Genomic DNA, 24892 nt, shown 5'->3' with positions numbered 1-24892 from the left:
GTGGGATCTAGGATATGTTTAACTTTAGAGGGAAATACATATTCATATAGAAATGGAGAGAAGGATGAGAATGGGGTGTAGTTTTAGGATACATTTTAGTGATGAAAATTCTCTTGATGGATGGGATGTTCTTAGTAATGGGGGAAGTGAGGTCATATGAAGAGGTAGAAAGGTGAAACTAGAAGCTTGACCAACTTGGAAACTACTTAGAATGAGCTTAGAGGAAATGACTTAGGGACTGAGGGGGAAAGAGTAATAAGAGTACTGCCAAATAGCAGTCAAGGCCCGGTTGAAGCAGGAATTGGTATTGGACTTGGTGTTCTCCCATAGAGCTCTGCTGTCCAGAAGTGAGGTTATCCTGAAGTTATCAAGGGTTAGGATCATCTGGTTCTTTTTTATTTTTGCATAATATGATGAAAGATGCATGCAACTTTTCATTACCGTTTTGTTTCAACAATTCATTTCAGTGATCTTTTTCTCTTCCTGCATGATAATGAAACTGGCCCTTTTCCACCTCCTTTACCTATCATTTTCTTCCTTCCTGCATTTTCACAGCATGCTATTTCTCTGAGATGTTCCAGCAAGCAGGCCAAGCATCATACTGACTTCACAGAAGAACAGGCTGAGCTGACACCTGTAAGTTCTGTAAACATGTCCATGGGACTACTTAAATAGCAGTGAAGAAGAATGCATTCTTTAGAATTCCTGATGATGAAACCTGGTCATATGTCTCAGTTTTTTTAAATAAAAATTAAACCAATTTTAAAAATAAATGAGCAGAAAACAAATGAGCAACTGTATGATACAGTACCATTGAATATTAATACTTATGGTAAGATTATTTAGGTGGTAGTATATCTGATATAGAGAAATTGTGTATCGGAGCCTAAAACCACATGCTTTCTTTTCTTTTCTGAAGCTAAGGGCTTTTGTAAATTTCTTAAGACTCTAACGAATTTAGCTATTCTTCAGAATGAGATTATCAAGTAGAAAGACTCTTCTATACTGATGCTTCACTGAAAACCTAATTTCTTTCTTCAAAAATGTATCCTCTGGTCAGTGGTTGACAAATCTAGGTGCTTCAGAGCTGTGCTGTTCCTTATGGGGGCCACTAGCCACATGTGGCTATTAAGCACTTGAAATGTGGTCAATCCAAATTGAGATGTGCTATAAAGATAAAATGTAGCATGAATTTCAAATACTTAGTATTTAAAAAATGTAAATATCTCCATTTTTTTTTATTGATTACTTTGTGAAATTATACTATTTTGGATATTTTCAGGTAAAAGATACTAATGTTTATTTTGCCATTTTCTTTTTAATATGGTTACTAGAAAATTTTATATTAGTGGCTCGTATTGTATTCATTTGGACAGTGCTGCTTCAGAATCATCTATGAAGCATAAAAAAAACCCAGGTTCCTGACCCCACCCTTCCTTTGCCTGGTAATAACCCAGTAACCTAGTGAATTGATTTCACAGTCTACTAATGGGTTATATCCGGCATAGTGAAAAACACTTCTCTTACCTCACCTTCAGCCCTTCCCTTACACTCTTCATCATCAGCCGCACTTGCTATAACACCTGCACTGTCATCTGCTTGTTTCACTTCCTAATCCCTTCAGTCCTGGTATCCCCATTTTATAACAAATAATTTAAATCACTGTCTTTGTCCCAAATGAAATTCATAGATAATCTAACGTACCTACATACCTACTTTTTAAAATGAATTTAATGCTCTAATACCCATGATGGAGGAGAATAACCAAAAAGTAATTTATAATATAATAATGTATTTGAGTTTTTAAATGTTTGGCCACCACTGTAGTAAAAGACACAATGACATAATCATACTTATATATGACATAATCATATACTTATAATTTGAGTTTAAGACAAGTGAAAAGATCAGAAATCATTTTTTACAGGATAGAGAAAGCAGAAGTGGACCTAGAACTAAAACATATTGTGACATATAATAGCAGACAAAACATACCTCTATATGGTAATAGAGAAAATAGCCTTAAACAAAATAGGGATAATGTGCTGAGACAATTTATAGACTCAAACAAAAGAAAATGGGGAAGTATAAAATTTTTACAAATGAGTCTTATGTATAATTTTTTTTAAGATTTTATTTATTGAGAGAGAGAAAGAGCATGGGGGGGTCAGAGGGAGAAGCAGACTCCCACTGAGCAGGGAGCCAATGTGGGACTTGATCCCAGAACCCTGAGATCATGACCTGAGCCAAAGGCAGCCACTTAATAGACTGAGCCACCCAGGTGCCAAAGTCTTATGTATAATTTTGATAAAACCATTCCCTATCTTTTAACTTTGGATGAGGCAGTGATAAAATGATTTTGCTGTTTATTTTTACAGTTTAAATTTCTCATTGTGCTGTAACTATTTTAAGTAAGACATAGTAACGTGGAATATTTTTAAACCGTCTTTATTAATAAAGCTCAAGAATTCTTGCATTTCATATTGTTTCATTAATTTAATAGTATTTAGTTATTCTGTGAAAAAGAATTTCAGATGTCTCCTGTCATTTACTTGCATGTGACAGAATGCACACTGATGCTGCCAGTTTTGGTATTGGCAGCTCTTCAAGCTGGGTTTCCATTGGTGAAATGATTTTCCAACATAATGAATAATTCTTGGTAAATTCTGGACAGAAGAAAGTGCAGGCTTCCCTCTATTTGTTTTACAGGGTAAATAGCATTTATGGAAAAGTCATTGAATATTAAATCATGCAGAAATACATCGTATTTAAAATATTCCATACATTTGACTTGAGTTAGGTTCTAAGCTCAGATTGTGTTATGAACAGCATTTCCCATCTATGCAATTTTTCCATATAAAGACAATAAAAGTTCATATGTGTTGTGGGACTTTTGTTGCTATTATGTGACATTTTTCCATGCTGCAGGGCATCCAGCATTTCTCATTCTCTCCTAATAAATACCAATGTCACCCCTCTCCTCTTCATTGTGACAGCCCAAAATATGCCCATTTTTTTAATTGTGACCTTGAAGGCAATACTACCCCTTTTAGAACTTCTGATATCCCTGTTTGCTCTGTCTCTACCTCCCACTGAACCCCCAGCTGCTTCTTACACATGTTCCAGGACCCTAAGCTTTTTCAGAAATACTTTCCCTGAGCCCCTGATTTTGCATTAGGTACTGTACCTCCAACTTGCTTCCATACCACTTAACACATATTATAGTTGTCAGTTAATCTCCCTATTAGACTCTAAGCTTTGTGAGAGCAAGGAATGCCTATCCTGGTCACCTTTGTATCTCCAGTGCCTTGCATGGTTCCAGGCTCAAAGTTGAAACCTAATCAATAATTGAGTAAAGTGGAAAGTGGAAGAGAGAAAGAAAATACGCTAATAAACCAGTGAAATGGATTAAAAATAAGCCACTGACTTTGTGTTGTTAGTGGTGAATGAAAGAAAATGTAAGAAGGCTCTATTTAAATGAAGTGATGTGCATTTTTGTTATCAGCAACATTTCCAAGACAGAGGTTGATTTAAGGACATGCCCAAACCACTGTGTCCTTTTCTTTTCTCAGCATACCACTCTTCTCATCCCACTTGCATCTTTCTCCGGTAACAAATTCTCTCGACACCCTGGCCCCCTTTCTGAGGAATTCTAGAGCAGCGTATGGCTGGCACCATTAGGGGAAGATAGATAAAGTAAGGCATTTATTGAAGGAAGGAGTTTGTTGCTTGTGGTTTCTAGGTTTTCGTTTTCTTCTGCTACAAATACGTATAGCTTAGATAGAGAAAACATGCAGGCCTGGCTTCCCTCCCTGCTAGTGAGTAAGTCGTGAATAGCTTGTTCCCATTACATGTGAATAGCAAAAAATGAATGGGAATAAGAGCAATAAAAACTGAAGTTGCTCTTTTTAATTGTCTTTCCAAGTTTCTCCCTGGTCTTAGCTGATGTTAACCTCAAATTGAATTGAATTTTTAGAAATTTCTCTTGCCTCATGTCTTTTGGATAAGCCAACTCATCTTTACCTTCAGGAGGATTATACCATTTAGGTAAATGAGGATCTAGAGATAATTGTCTCTGTTCTTGTTATTGTTTGACCCTATTAGTGTTGATCTTGATGAATATGTCCAATTTTTTTAACCTCAGGTTTTTTTTCTTTGTTGTTGTTTTTGCAGGAGTGGATGAAAAGGGCAGGTATACTTATAAGATTCATCTTGTATTTTAAAAAAAGCAAAAAAAATACATAGGCAATGAAATACTGTATAGCAAACTCAACATAGTGTAGATATGACCAAAGATTAAACTAATATTCTTTAACAGTGTTTCTAATCTTGAAGTAGTATGTTTTATTATCTGTGACAATGAACTTTCTAAGAGTGGGTGCTGCTCTAGTATTTCTTTCCAAAGAACTTTTTTCTCAAGAACAACTTGATATATAGATTTATAAAATATAACATCGTAGAATATTTTCCATAACTCCACTCAGCTGCACCAATGTATTTTTTTTAATTTTTTAAGATTTATTCATTTTAGGTGGGGGGGAAGGGCAGAGGGAGAGGGAAAGAGAGTCCCAAGCCAACCCCACACTGAGAACAGACCCCGTGTGGAGGCTCAGTCCCACGACCCTGAGATCAGAACCCCAGCCACAAATAAGAGTGGGATGCTCAGCCGACTGCACACCCATGCACCCCACTAATGTATTGTTTTAAATGGTGATTAGTAATTACATAGCATTACAAAATAGGTGCTAATCAGAATTATTTAGGGACAGGCAAGTCTGAATTATTTATATGGAAACAGCTCTAATTTATACTCTGTGAGTTTAAATACAATTGCATAAACTTACCTTGAACATGTTACTAAAAAGTTATTAAGGGGGAAAAAGGATAGCTAGGGCCTTTGTTATTCACAAATGATTTTTATGAAAATATATTAATTGCTTGAATTAATTTAATCAATTTAGAGGACCTATACTTAATATTTTGTTCATGTCATTTGTTTGCTATATTAAGTCCTTTACTGTGCAATATAGTCTTATTAGTATTCTGATATTAGTGTGAATTAATAAACTTTACTGAAAACAGGTAATATCCAGTAGGCAAAATATTTATGGACATTTTTTTCTTTTGGTGTAGCTGTCATTGAATTGATCAGAAGTGCAGAATTTTTTTTTAAAGTTTTTAAAAGTCTTATTCTGTTTTCACAAGAATATACTACTTAAAGCTATATAGGTCTAATGGCTTTAATAAGAGGATCATGTTTAGTCACTGGTCTTCAACACCTATTTATCTGTGCTATGTGTACAGCACTCACAAACATTGCACTAGAAGACAAGCTGGCTCTGTGATCTGTGCAGGCATGATCCGTTTTCACAGAGTGAGGGACTGTCAGGAGTCAGCGAGGGCATGCCTATTGGCATAGATTGTGTCTGTCTCCCCCTCCTTTTCTTTTTTGTTTTTTGTTTTTCCTTTTTAAAGTTTTCTTATGGACACATTTCACCGTAGGAAAAAGACATGAGGTTAATGATAGAGAATCATTCTTTGTCTACTGTATAGTTTAAACACATAAAACCTCCACTGACTTCTGTTGCTTTTTTGTTTTTCTCTCTCTCTTTCTGCACAAGCACTCCTATCTGGACAGGGAAACCTCCCTTCTTCTGAGAAACATTGCAGGAAAACCTTCTCATTTGCTGACCAAGGTGATATTTCTTCTTTCCACCTGCATGTAAATATTGTCTTTCAGGTAGAATATAATTTCTGGTTTTGATTGTGTTCTCAGATTTCTCAGATTATGCTTTCTTATTTCAGCATCTTTGTTATAGTTATTTTTTTCTCTTACTGAAGGTAATTATTTACTGATCTTAATGACTTAAGATATAATGACTTAATATTCTAAATCTCTCACTATCAGAAAATATTGTAAATATTGTAAATACCTGACCATCTTCCCAAATATGTTGCACTTTTTCTAGTTTAACATTTTACTTCATTTTAAAGTCTAAAAACATTGCTCTAGTTTTAACTATTGTTACTAGTGGTTATCCATGCTGTTTCTTTAGCAAATTTTGTTTTCTGGTTCTTGTTTATATTAAATAAGACCTTGTTTAATATAAACACCTTGTTTAATTAAAACATTTATTTATATAAACAGAATCTTACTTTACATTAGCTTAATCAAATTGGAAGAGAAGGCTGCAATTTTAAGTTCTCAGTTCTCTGCCCTCAGAATGGTTTGAATCAGTCCAACTGGATTTTCATTGGGCTGATAATTTATATCAATTTAAAATCCTTTAGCCATTATCATTATTAACTAAGGAATAACAGAACAGGGGAGCTGAACAGATTTTGATCTCTTTTCAAGTCATGTTTTTATTTCATTATCTTATTTAAATAATGTTAAATTCAAGAATATCAGACTTGGTTATAGATAGTTTCTTTGGAATATGATGGTGATTATGGATGATGTCTTTAAGCTATTATTGTGTCTGAGGTGGGGTTTTTTTTAATTTATTAATCTTTTAAATTTATGAAAGGGGGTAATAAGGCTGTAATTAAAATCTCCCTGAGAAGCAGCTCAAAGAGAAGACCCAGGAGTTATCAGTAAAACCCTTTCTCTTGAGTTTCTCTTTAAAGTAGATCTAGGAATGGGGTAGAAACAGCTTAAGATTAGGGAAATGTAGAAGTCTAAGTGGATAATAGCCATATTATACTTTATAACCATAGCAAAAGTTCTTTCCTTTTCCTCAGCTCCTCCTCTGTTTACTCTTTCCCTGCAATCTACACTCATAACTTCAAATAGGATCTCTGTTCTAGGTCAGATCTCTCTACGTAAGAGCAACATCTTTCTAGGTCGCTATCAGGTATTTCTTGGAAGATTACCAGCAATTTACCAGCACCTCCAGTCCCACAGATCTCTAGCTTCCTTACCTACACTCACCCTGCTGCCTCACAATTTATATCCTTCTTGTGACATTGCTGTTCTGTTCAGAATGCTGCCACTCTCCTGGTTACCAAGGTGCGAGCCCTTTACCATCCATGGTGCCTTTCTTCGTCACAGTTAATACCTTAAAGCTCTAGTGAAGAATTTGCAGGATTAAGTTCACCCATCCATTTTGTTCCCATTGCCACCACCCTAAAATAGGCTCCTAATCTCTTATCCGGGCTACCATACTGGTCTCTTCATTCTTGCCTCTCCTTCCTCCAGTCCATTTTGTATACTGCTCTCAGATGTAATATTTTACCATTTCCATTGTTTATTTATTGAACAAATATTTGTTGAGTCATGTACTATCCTGGGTCTGGGATGTAACTTTGTATAAAACGACATTCCCCCCTCCCTCAGGAGCTTACAGTCTGCTTAGGAAGTTAGATAAAAAATATTAACGGGCAAGTATAAACATTCTAAATCCTGTTAAGTGCTATGGAGGAAGCAAAGGTAAAGCATTAGAGAATACTGGGGAGAGTATTAGGGGTCTGTTTCCTTTAGATGATAAGATCAGAAAAGGCCCTTCTAAGGGGGTACCATTTAACCTAAAGATTGAAGGATGAAAAGCCAGCTGGAGGGTGAAGGTTAGTGTTCCATGTAGATAGGCCCAGGGAGAAGAGTTTGGCAGGTTTGAGAAGCTGAAAAAAGGCTATGTTGCTGGAGCCATAGTAGTTCAATGAATATAGGAATGAGTGTCTGGATTTGAGTTTGGAGAAGTAGGCAGGAACCAGATTATTCAAGGCATGCTAAGGAGTTTGTGTTTTTCTTCTCAATGCAGTGGCAAACTGTTGAAGAGAATAACTTCATCCATTCGACAGGTATTTCCTGAATGCCTACTGTGTTCATAACCCTGGAGATATAGCAGTGAACAATACAAAGTTCCTACCACAGGGAGAGTTATTCTTTGCAAGTTATGGATAAATGCAGTCAGTAACTTCTCATCTCCCTGTGCCCAAGAGACAGTGATACCAACTGCAGCATCAGAGTCATCTCTGCTTGGATCTGCTCTTCTCCCATTACCCAAGTGCTGGAATTGCTGGTGTATGTAGCCAACATCTGGCTCCAGCTTCCTCCATACTACCCTGCTTACATATAAGAAATTTGATCAGGAATGTGATTCACTAGCATAGAAACTAAACATTTAGGCTGGAATGGGGCATGGAGTCAAGGAGGTAGCAGAAATTCCTAGGTAACCCAAGCTGCAGAAGCCTCAGTGTCAGTGCCCTCAATATCAGAGCACTTGGCTGTTTTGAAACTAAAATAGGTTTACACGTCTTGCATGCCAGCCATGTGGCAGTCTGGCTCCCATTACCCAAAAAGCATGGTGCCCCAGTTACCCCACCTCTGATATACACTTTCCCAAACTAAGACATTGTAACACCCAGTAGTTAGTACACAGTAGAATGAACATAGTAGCACTATCAGTAGCACTGTGCTTAGGCCAAAGCAGCAAAAGGATGTTTTGTTTTATTTGTGGTTTTTTTTTTCCATCATAAATCCAGTTGTCACTCTACCACTATTAATGAAATAACTATCCCACATACAGCTCTGAGCTGGGAATCTCTGCAAAAACAATGCCAGCCAGTTTCTTCTAGGAATGGCATTAGCACCATAAATGGGTGCACTGGGCAAAGGTTACATATTGCTGATCTGATGCCCTTAAATCTCTGGATACTGTTCTAAATGCCTTCCCTAACTTCTTCATCTAACAGTGCATTTTTTGTCATTCTTCACTCCTCTACTCTGCTGTATTTTTTTCCATAGGACTTATCCCTGACTGACTTACCACACATCTATTTCTTTATTGTCTTTTCTCTTATTAAATGTAAGCTCCTTGAAAGCAGGGACTCTATCCCCTGCAGTCAGACCCAAGCCTGCCACAGAATGGTCCTTTAGTGACCTTCAAGAACTGTTGTAATGTTAACCACCATTTTCCTTGCTTCAGAGAAGTTATAAAAGTGCTATTATATTAATGTAAGTCTTTCATTTTTGGCAAGTAGTTTTTATTTACTGCTATCGCATTAGTTTGTGCTATACCCTTACAAACAAAGGGAACTGTGACATTGGAGAGAATGAGTAGTTAGTCATTTGGTAATTGCCTGTGTGATCTTAGATTAGCTTTTCTGGGCCGTAATCAGTACAATCTATGTAATAGTGATATTGGCCTAATAATAGTGATAGTATTGAGAATTAAGTGAGATACCATGTGTAACATGCCTCATAGTATGTGGCAAGTTTTAGGTGTTCAGCTGATGTTAGTTCTCTTCGCAGTGAGACTCTATCAGTGTCAGGGAAGTAGAGTAGTTGTTACTGTCACTATTTTGGCTCTAAGTAATTTTATAGAGTAGAGCATTTCATGGGCAGTGAACTAATTACCGCTCCAAGTTTTCTTTGAACCTTTTTAAATTTATATACCTTTTTTTATTGTTGTAAAATGTGAAATCAAGTAGATCCCAAAGAAACTGCTGATTCCTTTTGAGCCCCTTAATTTCAGCTGGATTTGTTCTGAACCTATGTACAAAGCCTTAATAATTTCTTAGTTGAAGGAATTCACTGGCTATCTCTTAGCAACTGTCACTCTTTCTGTCAGTATTCTAATTTCACACTCAAGAGAATGCTTTAACACTTTGTAACCACAGCATTGGCTTTCATTTAATCATAAGATCTTCACCAAGTTTTTGTCCTTTATGTAAATTTTAGGAGGCTTGGCATTTGATGGTTATTGATAGCTGCACAGGAGTTTTTCAGGTAGAAAATGGGTTGTCTTTCGCTCTTTTAAGAGACAGGGTAGAAGAGAAAGTTGTTGTATGTGTGAGTTATCTTTTACTTATGTTGAGGATGGCTGTGGGACAAACAATGGGAAGAAAGGGGTAGTCAGAAGATAAGAGGGCAGAAGGCTTAAGACCTGAGGTTGTCTGCATTAGCAAAAAGAGAACATGAGATGAATAAAGCTTTGCTCTTTGTATTGAAATTAGGCTGCAGACATTGAACATAGACTTACCTTGCCTTTATAAGTAAACTATCAGATGTCTTCTTCCTATGTAGTCTAATTACATCAGCAAAGATTTATTGATCTTTCCTATATTGCACACTTTATGAGCTTAAAACAGTTTCTTCCTCTCCTTGGTTGTAATGGTTAAAACTAAAGATATGAATATATCTACCATGGTAATGTAGGTAAAAATCAAACTTTCTGAGGAAGAGGTTATCCATGGGAAGCATAAAATACTATGAATCTTGCAATTTGATATAAGTATTTTTATTTTCAGTTTTGTTCTAGTGATGATATTCTGACTCTAAAAGTAAGAGGTATCTTGATCAGTTGTTTCTTCAGAAAACTTCTAGCAAGGACCATCTTCGTTAATAAACTGGAGAAGAATAAAGTAAAATTTGCCTACGTGAAATTAAGCACATACCTCCTAAATTTGAATTTGATACAGTTTTAAAACAGATCAATTTATGTAGTTATTAAAGAGTAGTATTTTGAGCAAATGGAATAACTAAATTTGAATGTTAAAATAGCCCCACCTATTTTTGCTTTACGAAAAGATGGTTTCTTATTGATGGCTAGGAAATCTAATTTGTTTAATGTATGTTAAATGGTTGTACTGAATCTCTTGTTTCCTTAATCCTTTCTTCCAGTGTGTCAACATTTTTCCTCTTAGCCTGTAGAACAGAAACTTAGTTTAAACTATTCTTACAGTTTAACAACTTTTTATATCAGTCCTTCAAAAGATAGCACTGGTTGTGTTACGTTGTATTTGGCAAATAATATTACACTACAGTGGGAGTATGAAAATACTATTTTTATATTTATAACCAATATCAGGATGTTATATTTAAATTTGTATATTCCTTTTTAAAGTAAACTTTATTTTTTAGAGCAGTTTTAGATTCACAGTAAATTTGAGGGGAAAGTACAAAGATTTCCCGTATACTACCTGCCCCCCACACATGTCTAGCCTCCCTATAATCAATATCCCCCATCAGAGTGGTATGTTTGATACAACTGATGAACCTTTGTTGACACATCATTATCACCCAGAGTCCATAGTTTACATTAGGGTTCCCTCTTCATGTTGTACATTCCATGGATTTGAACAAATGTGTAATGACATGTATCTACCATTGTAGTGTCATACAGAATAGCTTCACTTGTACAAAAGTGCTGTGTTCCACCTATTCATCCCTCCTTCTCCCCAGCCCCTAGCAACTACTAATCTTTTTACCATCTCCATAGTTTTGCCTTTTTCAGAATGTCACATTGTTGGAATCATACAGCATGCAGCCTTTTCAGATTGGCTTCGTTCACTTAGTAATATGCATTTAAGTTTCCTTAATGTCTTTCCATGTCTTGATCATTTCTTTTTAGCGCTGAGTAATATTCCATTGTCTGGATGTAGCACAGTTTACCCATTCACCTCCTGAAGGCTATCTGGGTTGCTTCTAAGTTTTAGCAATGATAAATAATGCTGTTAGAAGCATCTATGTGCAGATTTTTGGGTGGAGCTAAGTTTTTACCTCATTTGGGTAGATGTTAAGGATCATGATTACTGGATCATATTAAGAGCATGTATAATTTTATAAGAAACCACCAAACTGTCTTCCAAAGTGGCTCTACCATTTTGCATTCCCACCAGCAATGTATGTGTTTTTGTTGATCCTCTGCTTCACCAGTATTTGATGTTTTCAGTGTTTTGGATTTTGGCCATTTTAATAGGTTCTATAGTGGTATCTCATTTTAATTTGGTGTTCCCTAAAGACAAATGATATTGAGCATCTTTTCATGGGGCGATCTGTATATCTTCTTTGGTGTTGTCTGTTCATGTCTTTTACCTGTTTTTTTATTGGAGTGTTCATTTTCTTGAGTTTTCTTGAGTTCTTTGGATATCTTAAATAATTAGTCCTTTATCAGATATGTCTGATAAATTGCAAATATTTTCTCCTAGTCTGTGGCTTGTCTTATTCTCCTGAATATTCTTTTTCTCTTAAAAATGTGTTTTGGCTTTGGGGACAATTTTTTTTTTAACTTCTGCAGAATAATTATAATGTTATAAAAGAATTTGGCCTTTTAAAAGTCCATGTTTATATCCAACTACACAAAGCATTGATTTTATGTATCAGTCTTTCCTTGTCAGACTTTGAGATTTAAAATTTGCTTTTCAGAGACATGAAGTAAAACTTGAAAAATATGCCTTGGTAAATTTTTCCTCTCTGTAACAGCCCTTCATACTAATACAAAGATGTGGCAAATGAGCCATGAGAAACAGTAGATCATTATCCCATTGAGAAAACATTCATAAAGCTCCTGCTTCCCTCTTTCTCTTCCAAAAAAAATTGAAACAAAAAAACAAAAAAACCACCTGTCAACTGCTTTCATGAAACCACTGGGAAATGCTAGTATTCAAAATTCCTTTCTAAAGTAGTGCTATACTCATCAGAAACACAGGGTATGGTAATTTAACTAACAATGATTTGTTTATCTAAGATGCGTTATTCCAAAAAATGAGAGTTTTAATGACAGTAATGTAGTTTTCTCATTGTACAGCCTGCGTTAAAAAGAAAAAAATTATTTTAAAATACACAGGCAACATATTTTATAATTATATTGTTTATTTGCATAAAGGCAGAGATACAGTGATTTGATCTTTTACTCAAATGAATATATCTAGAATAGTCTAAGAATCAAGTCTTACCTTACCCCCTCCATTGTTAAAATAAAGTTCTTTGTTCTCTGTCTAATTGGGTTTACAGATAGTATTTCCACACCTTGGTTATTATGTTAATTCACTGGCTCCTTTCATTGAAGAGGATCCGATTTCTGGCAAACAAGCCCACTGTCTTCTCTAACTACTGTTTTCTCTGTTCTACAGAGTAGTAACCACTAAGCTTGAAATGAGGGAAGGTAGCCTAGAGTATGAAATGGATGGTTTTTAATCATAACCCAGAGCAAGTAAGATCGGCTGATATAACTAGGTCTTTCTTTTTAGTCTTATATTAAATATAAGAATATATAAGATGGCAGTGTATATTTTTCTTAGATATTTTCCAGAGTAATCAAAAGCTTAGAGTTAGAAAGAATCCTTCATAAAAAGCGAAGATTTACTTACATGAGTTTTTTTCAACTGGAGATTAAGGCTACAGTGTACAATGGCCTATTGCTGGAAAGTACAAGTAAGTACTGGTATTATAATACTGTATGTTATTTTAGGAAAAAACAGTGGTGTAACTATAGTTATAGTTCTTGATAATTTTAATACTATTTATAATCTAAATTTTATAAAGAAGTTACTAGAAATTAAATATTTAGAAAATTATATTTAGCATTTAAAAAATTTCATCAGTGAATTAGTAGAAACAAATTTGAGTTTACTACCATAGACATTGATTATATTGTGTACTTTTCAAAGGAAAATGAAACCTAGAGTATAATGCATCCTCCTCTGTTTGCATTGGTATATTGATGAGAACATACCTATGTTTGTTACTAAGGATTTTTATGTAGTTGCAAAGAAATAAATTGATACTGTTTTTTGCTGTTTTATGATGATGATACATTTTCAATATAACAGAACAAAACATTAGTATGCAGAAGATTCCCCATACTTCGGAGGCGGGTATAAATTAAGAGTCAAGGGACTGTGCAGGTACGGCAAACTGGCAGGCCAGCACATAGCCCATTATACACTCCTGTTTCTCCTGCCTGAAATTCATCTGCTTCAGATTGATGGAATCAAACTCATTAATTTGCTATATCACAGATTTCTTTTTCTCCAGAAGATGGAATCCAGTCTTAATATAAGAGATCTTCAAGTCTGCATCTTAAAAATGTTCCTTTGTACTATGTCTGTTCTCACTTTGTGAACAGGGTTATTTTATAAATGTGCTCTATATAAGTATGTGAAGTTATATTCTTACTGAAATTCAATATTGGCAACATCCTTAAGATAAAAAGGCTTTTCAGAAATTCTCATTATTTTAGCATTAGTTTATCTGCAGTGCTTTGTGTTCACAGGAAGAACAGGCAGCAAAATTGAAAGCTGAGAAGATCAGAGTTGCCCTGGAGAAAATTAAAGAGGCGCAAGTGAAAAAGGTGATATTTGGGCTTTTTCCTGGTTTGGGATTTTTTTTTATCAGTTTTTTTTTTTAATCAGATTTATGAAGAATTGCCTTGTTTATATAATATACCTTGAAGATACGGAGAGGTACAGGAATATTTCTTCCTAATATATTTTTTACATGTGTTCTTTGTAAATAAAATGTATTATAAAGAAATAGCTTTCTGTTTTAAATTCTCCTAAAAGAGTAAAACAAAATAGTCTTATTATAGTCTTACCTGTTATTATAATTTTAAAAATGCTTTCAGTTCATTTAGGTAGGTTATTTGATACCTAATTTTAGAGTATCTTTCTTGCGAAATATAGTCATTATTTGTGTTTTAATTTATATTTAAATAAGAACATTACTCAACATTACTTGATATTGGAAGAAATTTCTATAATGCCTAGTTTTTGGTTTGTATTTAATTTCCTTTTTACCTATTATAGCTGGTGATTAGAGTCCACATGTCTGACGATAGTTCTAAAACAATGATGGTGGATGAGAGGCAGACAGTGAGACAAGTGCTGGATAACCTAATGGACAAATCCCACTGCGGTTATAGTTTAGACTGGTCGCTGGTAGAAACCATCTCTGAATTACAAATGGGTTAGTAATCTAATTGCTTTATTTACCTTTTTAATTTCTATGCAATCCTGATAGTTTTCATGTCAACTAAAGCACTTGAGTCATCTTTTTTTTTTTCCTGAGTCATCTTTTTTTTTTTCCTACATATAGCCTTAGCTTTTTACATTATCTTTTTTTTTCCTCCACGTATTTTGAGAATTCTTTGGATACAAGATCATTTCCAGTTCACTTCAGATCTTCTTATGGCTAAAACAGTTTTTTTTTAAAATAATAAAATACTTTTTCCCTTCAAATAACTGCATAGATAGACACATTTACTAAGACCATTCTGTTTATTCACATTTGTTCTGAATTTCTTTTTTTTTTTTTTTTAAAGATTTTATTTATTTATTCAACAGAGATAGAGACAGCCAGCGAGAGAGGGAACACAAGCAGGGGGAGTGGGAGAGGAAGAAGCAGGCTCATAGCGGAGGAGCCTGATGTGGGGCTCGATCCCAGAACGCTGGGATCACGCCCTGAGCTGAAGGCAGACGCTTAACCGCTGTGCCACCCAGGCGCCCCTTGTTCTGAATTTCTTATACCAGCATTTGACTTTTAGGGAAAACATAAAGCCCATCTTTTTTATTTTTAGCTAGATGTACTAAATCTTAATTTCTTATGATTTGTAGTTTAGTATGGTGTTTTCTAATTTTAAAAATTCCTCATTTTTAATGCCATCATTGACTCTTAAAAGAGTTTTCTTTTTATAATATTGTGTGATTATAGCAACCTGGCAATTGTAATTTTATTAGGTATTATTGAATCAGTAATCAATTTCAACATTATATTTTATTTTTAAAAGTATTTGCATTACTCTTAGTACCTATGTATTTAAATATTTCACAGTGGTTTCCAGAGAAATAAAAATTTAATAACCCTTTTTTCTCAGAACACACATACATAGCCCCCAAAACTAAAATATAAGTTATTAGTTTATTAACATGTATAAAATGTATTCTAATAATACAACTATTCTTAGAGAATTGGAAAGGTTTGAGTTCATAGGTGTGGCATCATGATACAGAGAAGATGTTTGGATACTAATTTTTGGAATATGTCCATGGCTATAGGTTAAAGACCCATACATATAATATTTCTCTACTACCTTTAATGTAATTGGCTACAGTGTCTTTTTTTTTTTTTTTAATATTTTCTTTATTTATTTTAGAGAGAGCACAAGCTAGGGGAGAGGGAGAAGAAGCAGACTCTCTGCTAAGCAGGGAGGGAGGGGTTCAATCCCAGGAGCCTGAGATCATGACCTGAGCTGAAGGCAGATGCTTAACTGGCCGAGCCACCCAGGCACCCCTGATTTTTGTTTTTTCAAGGGTGGATGGGAAAAGGCTGAAGGCTGAGGAAGACCTAACAGAAGACCTACTAGATTTTAGTCCCAGTTCGTCCATGTAGCAGTTGTGTGACTTTCCTGAAGTCAGTTAACACAGTGGGCATGTTTCCTTATTTGAAAATAGAAGGAAGACCGGATCATTTCTAAGGGCCAAGAGCTATAATGTCAAGTAAAATTCTGTGGTTCTGCTTGGAATTACTTCACAAGGTTTCATGTCTTTGATGCGGTTCTGATGAATACTAACAAAATACTGATATTGTATCTTGGGACAGAGAGAATCTTTGAAGACCATGAAAACTTGGTTGAAAATCTTCTTAATTGGACAAGAGATAGCCAAAACAAGCTTATATTTATGGAACGTATAGAAAAATATGCACTTTTCAAAAACCCACAGGTGAGGCCAAGTATCTTATAGAGATCATGATTTCTAAATGTTCCCCTTATATTATTCTATTACTTTTAAGTTAACAGAGCTAAAAACACTGGCAGCCACCTGGTTGGAGCATTATGGTTGCAAAACCCCATGGGAACATTTACTGCTGCTGAGGTGGAAAGTCTTCTGGGGCCCAGGTGTCAGACCTCAAAGAGATTACCAGTCACCCAGAGCCAGATGGGGTGAGCCCTTGGGGCAGCAGAAGTAACTCCAGGGAGTTACCAGGTTTCTGCTTTTTGTAATCCAGAGCTGTTGAACCCAGCTATTTACTTGGTGACCTTCTCATCCATCAAAGAAAAGTACTACATATTTAAGTTCTCTACTTCCTCCGTTTATCCAGTTGACACTTTATTTTAGTATCTTTTAAAAAAAAAAAATAACCTTGATTATAAATGGTTCTACTTTAAATATATGTTACCTTTAAAACCCTATTTGGCATCTTTGTTTATTCCAGAATAATGTTTGAGTTAATAATTCCTAATACACAAATATTTTATAAAAATCAGTAGATGAGAGAAAAAGTAGTATAAATAGTAATGAAAAATAGCAGTGTTAAAAGTATTAAATATCCTTCAGACAGCTTAATCATGACACATCTTTACTGGATATTTTTAGTGAATAATACACATTTGGGAATACCAGTAGATTTTTTTATAGGTGATTGCAAAAAAGTTTTAAGGCTAATAGTTAGAATTCAGATTTTAGTTGAGGCAAGCAAGTGATATTATGATAGTCTCAGAGATTTGGGGATTTCTTCTTTCAAAGGCAGAACATAAATTTCCTGCATCTGGGTCAGTTAAGCTTAGCATATTTTAAGGAAATTTGCCTTACTCATTGTACTTAATCTGTAAACCTTTCAGGTCCTTTCATTAGTTGTACATAACATTTGTCAGCTGTGGGATGTGGAATCATCTCAGGATTTGGGGGAGGGCAGTTTATGGAATAATTCAAGATGATGGCTAAAGTAAGAAGGCCAGCATTAAGCGTTTTAGCAACGGTGCTCAGGCACAAGTTAATGTTCAAAGCAGTATTCCTGTCATTCTATACAACCAGTTACTATATCTCTAGAAGAAATCATATATGCACCTATCCCAAGGGAATAATAGAGTGGGTGTATCTTTAACTTTCATTTATTTATTTTTCCAGAATTATCTTCTGGGGAAAAAGGAAACTGCTGAAATGGCAGATAGAAATAAAGAAGTGCTATTGGAGGTATGACTCTTCACTCCCCCGACCCAGTTTTTTCCTGCACATTGTAATATTAAAATATTAACCACCGTTTTTGAAGTCAAGTATGTCAGTACTATATATTCATGATTACACTTGTAACTAGAGAAGCCTATATTCCTTCATAGCCTGAGGGGGAGAGTTCAGCTGTGTGAATGTTAGGCCACTGAAGAACCTCTTAAAAACTGTTATTTTGCCAAGTAATATATTGGTGAACTAAAAGGCATCATGAGCTGTTAGGAGCAGACAAGTGGGGAAAAAGGCTGGTCCGGGAAGGACATGATTGTGGTGCTTTATCTGCTCACCCAGAGAGAAATTTGAATATACTAGTTATTTACAAAATATTTCAAGCCTTAGCTTTAAATAACTCAATTAAAAAATCATAATGATCATTTAAAATACATATCCCCTTATTTTAATAAAACAAATTCAAACATAATTCAGTTTTTAGCTTTTTGGCCTTTGCTGATTTTAGAGAACTAAAATAAAAGAAGTTAGTATGTTTGAAAACCAGAATGAATTCTTAGCAACAAGGCAATTAGGAAGATGAAGATCAGCGCTCAACTTTTTCATAGTGATAACAGCTACCATTAAAAGTCCTCTTTATAATTCTGGTTTCTCTGTATTTTGGGAATAGTTTATTTAGGCTCAAAATGTCCTTTGTTAATATTCAGTAAAAAGGATTTCTGTTTTTCTTTTACCAAATACATGATTGATTTTTTAATTACATTTTTATCTAAGTAGGGACATTAGAATTCATAATTTTGGGTTTGTTTACATTCCTTTCAACCTAGTTTTAAATATTTAAAAAATAAATGTCCTCTTTTAGAGTCATATAAATTGATACAGTTTTTAAATTGTGAGCATTTATACTCACTTAGCATGTTGCTTTCTTTTTTAGTTTGACAGCTAATCTAAATGTGTTGTTAATTTGGAGAAAAATAAAGTCCAGTGCTTATGTTAACTCTGACACTTTTATTAAATTTGGTGTTACTGTGCTGTACAGATGCATTTAGATCCTGCTGTATGCAGCTCAGTCGACAATGTTAGATTTTTCAAAACAGTGTTAGGTAAAAGTTCGTAGGAATTGCCATAGTAGTTTCAAAATGAATCTATATGATGTTTAGAATACAAAGTTCTCATTGAGGTAATATTAGCAATGTGGCTTTAATACCAAAACCATTTTGGTTTAATTATAGTATGAACTTCGTAGGAGTAAACACAATTTTGTTCTGAGAATCCAAAGATCACATGTCTTTCCAAATCATCATCTTATTTTAGGAATGTTTTTGTGGAAGTTCTGTAACTGTACCAGAAATTGAAGGAGTCCTGTGGTTGAAAGATGATGGCAAAAAATCCTGGAAAAAGCGCTATTTTCTCTTGCGAGCATCTGGTATCTACTATGTCCCTAAAGGAAAAGCAAAGGTGTGTCCCCTCTGCTGACTTTTGAGCTTCCTCATTTTGACAGTTGATTTTAATTTATAGTAAGTATGCTGACAAGATAAATCCAGGCTCTGATTTGTTTCAACTCTTTTTTTGTTTTTTAAAGATTTTACTTATTTGTCACAGAGTAGGAGAGAGAAAGAGAGAGCGTGTGCAAGCACAAGCATGGGGAGTGGCAGACAGGGAGAAGCAGTCTCCCCGCTGAGCAAGGAGCCCTATATGGGACTGGATCCCAGGATCCTGGGATCACAACCTGAGCCGAAGGCAGATGCTTAACCAGCTGAGCCTCTCAGGGGTCCCTTGTTTCAACTCTTGTAGGACACGCAGAATATTGCTTTGCTTTGTTTATTGATCTGTTATAAAGAAGAAACCTGCAAGTGTTCACTGTCTGGTCATTCATTGGACCCGTTTCGGTTCTCTTGCCACATTTGAAATCATACTTTTATTTATTATTTTCAGAACTTCTTTCAGAGTAGTTTTTGCTTGTTATTGTATGGGGAGAATAGCTTTCTGGGATTATAGGCATTTCAGCCTTTCTTGGATAATATGCTCCTGCTAAGGGCCCCCTTGGTAGCTGCCGCTTCTGTGCTTAGTGGGGGCCGGCACTGTTTTAAAGTCCTTGCAACATCCTCTCATCCAAGCTTTACCACCCTCCTGAGAGGCATATTTTGTTGCCTCTATTTAAGGTGAAGAAACCCTGTCTTGAAGAATCATTGTACTTGAGATATGCATTATGAGCACTGAACTACATATTTTCTTGCTTTTTTTCCAGAGCTCTACTATGCTATATTGTATTTAATATACTATGTTATATTTAAAGTCTCCTTAAAATACCACCCTTTCCAAGCAAGTGTGTGTTCATTGTGAATGGCGGACAGTAAGTGAAATGGACTGCTTTTTTGTTGTATCCTGGGTTAAAGAAGGAACATTTATAGAGAATCTCACTGTCTTGTCATCTGTAAAATAGACTGGTTTCCACTTGGTAAAGTTTTTATTCTCAACTAGAAACTGTTACCAAGTATGATATTTGCTTATTTATACATTATTGTTAATGCAGTCTTTTGGGTGTTTTTATCTTAGGTCTCTCGGGAACTGGTGTGCTTTCTCCAACTGGATCATGTCAATGTTTATTATGGACAGGACTACCGGAACAAATACAAAGCACCTACAGATTATTGTCTGGTGCTAAAGGTAAACACGTTTCTCTTTCTAGGAATTTTAATTGATGTTTAATTGATTTATATATTTTTGGATCTTAACCCCTTAATGGACACATCATTGGCAAATATCTTCTCCCATTCAGTAGGTTGCCTTTTTGTTTTGTTGATGATTTCTTTTGCTGTGCAAAAGCTTTTTATATTGATGTAGTCCCAATAGTTTATTTTTTCTTTTATTTTTCCTTGATTGAGGAAACATTCAAAAACATGTTGCTAGGGTCAATGTCCAAGAGATTATTGCCTGTATTTTCTTTTAAGAGTTTTATGGTTTTAAGTGTCACATTTAGGTCTTTAATTTAATCCATTTTGAGTTTATGTTTGTGGAGGGTGTACGAAAGTGGCCCAGTTTCATTCTTTTACATGTAGCTGTCCAGTTTTCCCAGCATCATTTGTTGAAGAAACTGTCTTTTCCCCATTGTATATCCTTGCCTTTTTTGGCATAGATTGACCATATAAGCATGGGTTTATTTCTGAACTCTCTATTCTATTCCATTGATCTCTTTTTTTGTGCCAGTACCATGCTATTTTGTTGGTTACAGCTTTGTAGTATGTCTTCAAATCTGAGATTATGATACCTCCAGCTTTGTTCTTAATTTTCAAGACTGCTTTGGCTATTTGGGGTCTTTTGTGGTTTCATACAAATTTTAGTATTATTTGTTCTAGTTGTGTGAAAAATGCTATTAGTATTTTGATAGGGATTGCATTAAAGCTGTAGATTGCTTTGGGGAGTATGGGCATTTTAATATCTACTAATCCATGAGCAGGGGATGTCTTTCCATTTCTTTGTGTCATCTTCCATTTCTTTCATCAGTGTTCTGTAGTTTTTGGAGTATGGTATTTCACCTCCTTTGGTTAAGTTTATTCCAGTGTTTTTGGCTTAGCCTAGTTAGAATTCACACCCTGACATAAGGCGTAGACAGACATCCAGACAAAATTGGGGCTCTTTAAGAAAAGAAGTAGGGAAGAGGGGATAGCTGTGGGGAAGGCAACCAGCAGTGTGTGTTAGAGCCAAAATTCATTATGACCACTGACTATTATTTTAATGCCTTTTGCAACTCATAGAATTCTTAGGTTAAGAATATTTTTGTTCTAAGGGGTTTTTGTTTGTTGGTTTATATAATAATTTATGTATTTCATATTTGCTTTTAGTAAAGTAGGTTTAGCTAAATTCATATATTCATATTGCCTACTTATTTGTATTTAGAAATGTTCAAGGTATTGAAATAAACCATACCACTAGGTACAAATAGTAGTAAAAATAATGGCTATCATTTATTGAAGAACTCTAGGGTGGCAGACACTGCACTAGAAGCACTGTGCACATCAGTGTCACAGATCTGTTCTAGAGTCCCCATTTTTCAGATATGGAAACTGAGGTTTAGAGGGATCAGTGTTCCTGATGCCACACAACTATTAGCATTTTTTTCCTGAAAAGTCTCTACTAGATTTTGCCTAGGTAAGTATTTTTATTCTTGTGCATGAGTTCTAATAAACCAAAAAATGCTGCCACACAAGATGTATGCAAATGTAAATATTTATAGGGTTTGATCCTATTTATCAGCTTTGGGCTCTAACAACTGAGTCGGAGTTCTTCCAGTAAAATGCAGGATACAGGAAATATACTTGTAGGGAGTAATAAAACACGTTGTTTAGTAATTAGTTTTTTTAAGGTAGTAATAAAAATGATGGTAAGAGCTTATTCATGAGATATGACAATGAAGGAATAAATAGGACATATGTTATCTATTATCTATCTGAAAGAGGTTCATGCTTGTTGGACATGTGTATGCATGTATATAAGTTTCTTAAAGGAAACCTGTGTTTTTAAAATACATACACCACAGTAATTGTTGGAATACAACTCACCTTAGCCAGGTCTAAATTTTCATTCCTAAAGGAATGAGGCAAAGTAATTTATGTTAGGTAAGAAGGAAACAATGGTTAGAGATTAGAGATTAGAATATGAACATGAACTTTTCAAACACTGTTATTAAAAGAAAGATGTTATATGCGATAATGGTAGAAGTAATAGGATGGACTGTTACATATTTTGTTTTTTAACTTCTTGCATGTTAGTGAGAGAATTAATTTTCAAGCCTATTTCTGTTCCCAAAGCAGTAAGTGGGTAGTATATATTCAGTGGTTTTCCTTTGGCACTTGGACTGTGATGTTAGGGCATAGTTTTAAGAATTCTCTGTCTCAATCTGATTTGTGGTATAAACAGAAAAAAGTAATCTGATGGCAAATAGTAATCCAGAATTTCTTACCGTTTTCTTATTTTTTTTTTTAATTCTCAAATTTTTTAATCTTGTATCAGATAATGGAGACTTTCCAAATCAACATCATTTTAAAAATGAAATAATGACCTTTCTTTCTTAATAGCTTTAATTGTTAAGGGGAGCAATTTGATTATATATTCTCTTTGGAATCTATAAGAATCTAAATGTTAAGCTTCTGATTTTTGGCAAAGAATGTCTCCTTCATACTTGCTCTTAGCTCGTGTGATTTTTAATTTTTTTAAAAGATTTTATTTATTTATTTATTTGAGAGAGAGAAAACACAAGCAATGGGAAGGGAGAGGGACAAGCAGACTCCCCACTGAGCAGGGAGCCCGACTCAATTTGGGTTCTATCCCAGGACCCTGGGATCATCACCTGAACCAAAGGCAGATACTTAACCCACTGAGCCACGCAACTGCCCCTCTTGTTGTGATATTGTGGGGAAAAGCGGAGAGAGGCAGCACATTTGGAAGAAGGTTTCACTACTAATAAGACAGAAATATGACGTTATAATTAGCACAGGGCTTGGAATGAGATGGCATGGTTTCAAATTCTGGTTATTTAACTAATAAGCATGAATGTATGAGCAACTTAGCTGTCTTAACCCCTGTGTGCCTCAGTTTCCCTTCATTTGATGAAGATAGTAATAGGTAACTCATGGGGTTTTCCTGAGGAGGGAATGGGCTAATTAACATATGTGACATATTTAGTATAATGCCTGGTATATACTAAGTGCTCAATAAATGACACGTTTTTTTAAAGTAATCTCTACACCTACTGTAGGGCTCGAACTCACAGCTCCAAGATCAAGAGTCACATCCTCTACCAATCGAGCCAGCCACATGTTCCAATAAATGTCACTTTTAATGAAATAATATATTGATGGAAGAGGCAACTACCTGAGGAATTGATGCAGAGCCTGGGTGACCATAATGAAGGCTAGAGAAGGGATGCCTGTATTACGTGGAAGGTTGAAAAAGACTAGTTTATGGCGTCCTAAAATGAACTTTAAGCAAGTGATCTGCAGATACTTAGGCATATCATAGGAGTGCCTGGGTGGCTCAGTTGGTTAGGTACCCAACTCCTGATTTGGGGTCAGTTCATAATCTCAGGGTCGTGCGATCGAGCCCCGTATCAGGCTCTGCTCAGCTCAGTCTGCTTGGAATTCTCTTCTGTCTCCCTCTCCCTCTGCCCCACCCCTGCTTGCATGTGTGCACGCTCTCTCTCTTTCCCTAAATAAGTAAATAAAAAAATTTTTTTTTTTATTCTTTGTGGTGGTGTTTGGATTCCCGGGTTAGAGAAATGAGGAGAAAAGGATAGAAGATCGTTTCTCTTTGATTTTCTCTGATGTTGTGTTGATAAAAACACTCCCTTAGTGTATAGAATGAGTAGTACACACTCAGGCAGGGCCACGCTACAGCTGAACACCCATGCATGGTGGGTAGCCCTGCTCTCAGGAAATGGAAGGAATCAGTCAAGAATGGCTTATGAATCACCATAAAGAGAGGGGGTAGTGGTAAAGGCTGAGAGCCCTCTGTAGCCCCTTGTTCAGATGTCCAAAACCTACCCCATAGGTGGTGCCTGAGTGACACAGGAAATAGAACAGCCACTCTTGAAGCCCTAGTTGGTAATACCGACGAAAGCCCTTTCTCAGCCATCCCATTTTATCTTCTGCATGAACCGCGGCTTCTTCTGTTTTGCTCACAGTGTATCCCAACACCTACTTAAAGATCTGGCAAATAGTTCCCAGTCAATAAATACCGGTTGCATGAATGAATGAGATAAAATTCCCCTTCCTTCTTCTGTGGAAAAATTCATCTCCTCTACCTGTCTTTCTTTGCTTTTTCAAGATTGCTATGGTGGTTTATTATAATGTGATTTAATAAGGATGAAGGAATATATTCCAAGAGAAGGCTGCAGAACCTATAGTATTAGGAGAGACAACTGTTAAGTATTGTTTGGCTACCCCCCTTTTTTTCAAATTAGTTTCAGAGGTAGAATTTAGTGATTCGTCAGTTGCATGTAACACCCAGTGTTCATTACATCAAGAGCCCTCCTTATGCCCATCATCCAGTTACCCCCCCACCCCTCTCCCCTCCAGCAACCCTCAGTTTGTTTCTTATAGTTAAGAGTCTTTTATGGTTTGCCTCCCTCTCTGTTATCATCTTATTTTTCCTTCCCTTCTCCTATGTTCATCTGTTTTGTTTCTTAAATTCCACATAAGAGTGAAATCATGTGGTATTT

The 24892-nt window shown here is 35.4% G+C and overlaps 1 protein-coding gene across 2 annotated transcripts in view; it reads left to right on the top strand.

The window, feature by feature from the left end:
* The window catches only part of LOC123798225 (ras-associated and pleckstrin homology domains-containing protein 1), an 81477-nt gene that overhangs the window by 46867 nt on the left and 9718 nt on the right, over nucleotides 1–24892 (top strand). For both annotated transcript variants that reach the window (XM_045806537.2, XM_045806538.2), the window contains exons 5-12: nucleotides 556–636; nucleotides 5622–5696; nucleotides 13998–14075; nucleotides 14530–14689; nucleotides 16322–16443; nucleotides 17629–17694; nucleotides 18991–19134; nucleotides 20233–20343. In XM_045806537.2, the coding sequence (XP_045662493.1) occupies nucleotides 556–636; nucleotides 5622–5696; nucleotides 13998–14075; nucleotides 14530–14689; nucleotides 16322–16443; nucleotides 17629–17694; nucleotides 18991–19134; nucleotides 20233–20343 (837 nt within the window). The remainder of the gene's footprint in view (nucleotides 1–555; nucleotides 637–5621; nucleotides 5697–13997; nucleotides 14076–14529; nucleotides 14690–16321; nucleotides 16444–17628; nucleotides 17695–18990; nucleotides 19135–20232; nucleotides 20344–24892) is intronic.

This window comes from Ursus americanus, chromosome 1 (genome assembly GCF_024610735.1).
Source record: "Ursus americanus isolate L20-20 chromosome 1, mUrsAme1.1.p, whole genome shotgun sequence".
Taxonomy (NCBI): domain Eukaryota; kingdom Metazoa; phylum Chordata; class Mammalia; order Carnivora; family Ursidae; genus Ursus; species Ursus americanus.
The sequence above is the reverse complement of the archived record's forward strand: the minus strand, read 5'-3'. Positions and strand labels throughout refer to the sequence as shown.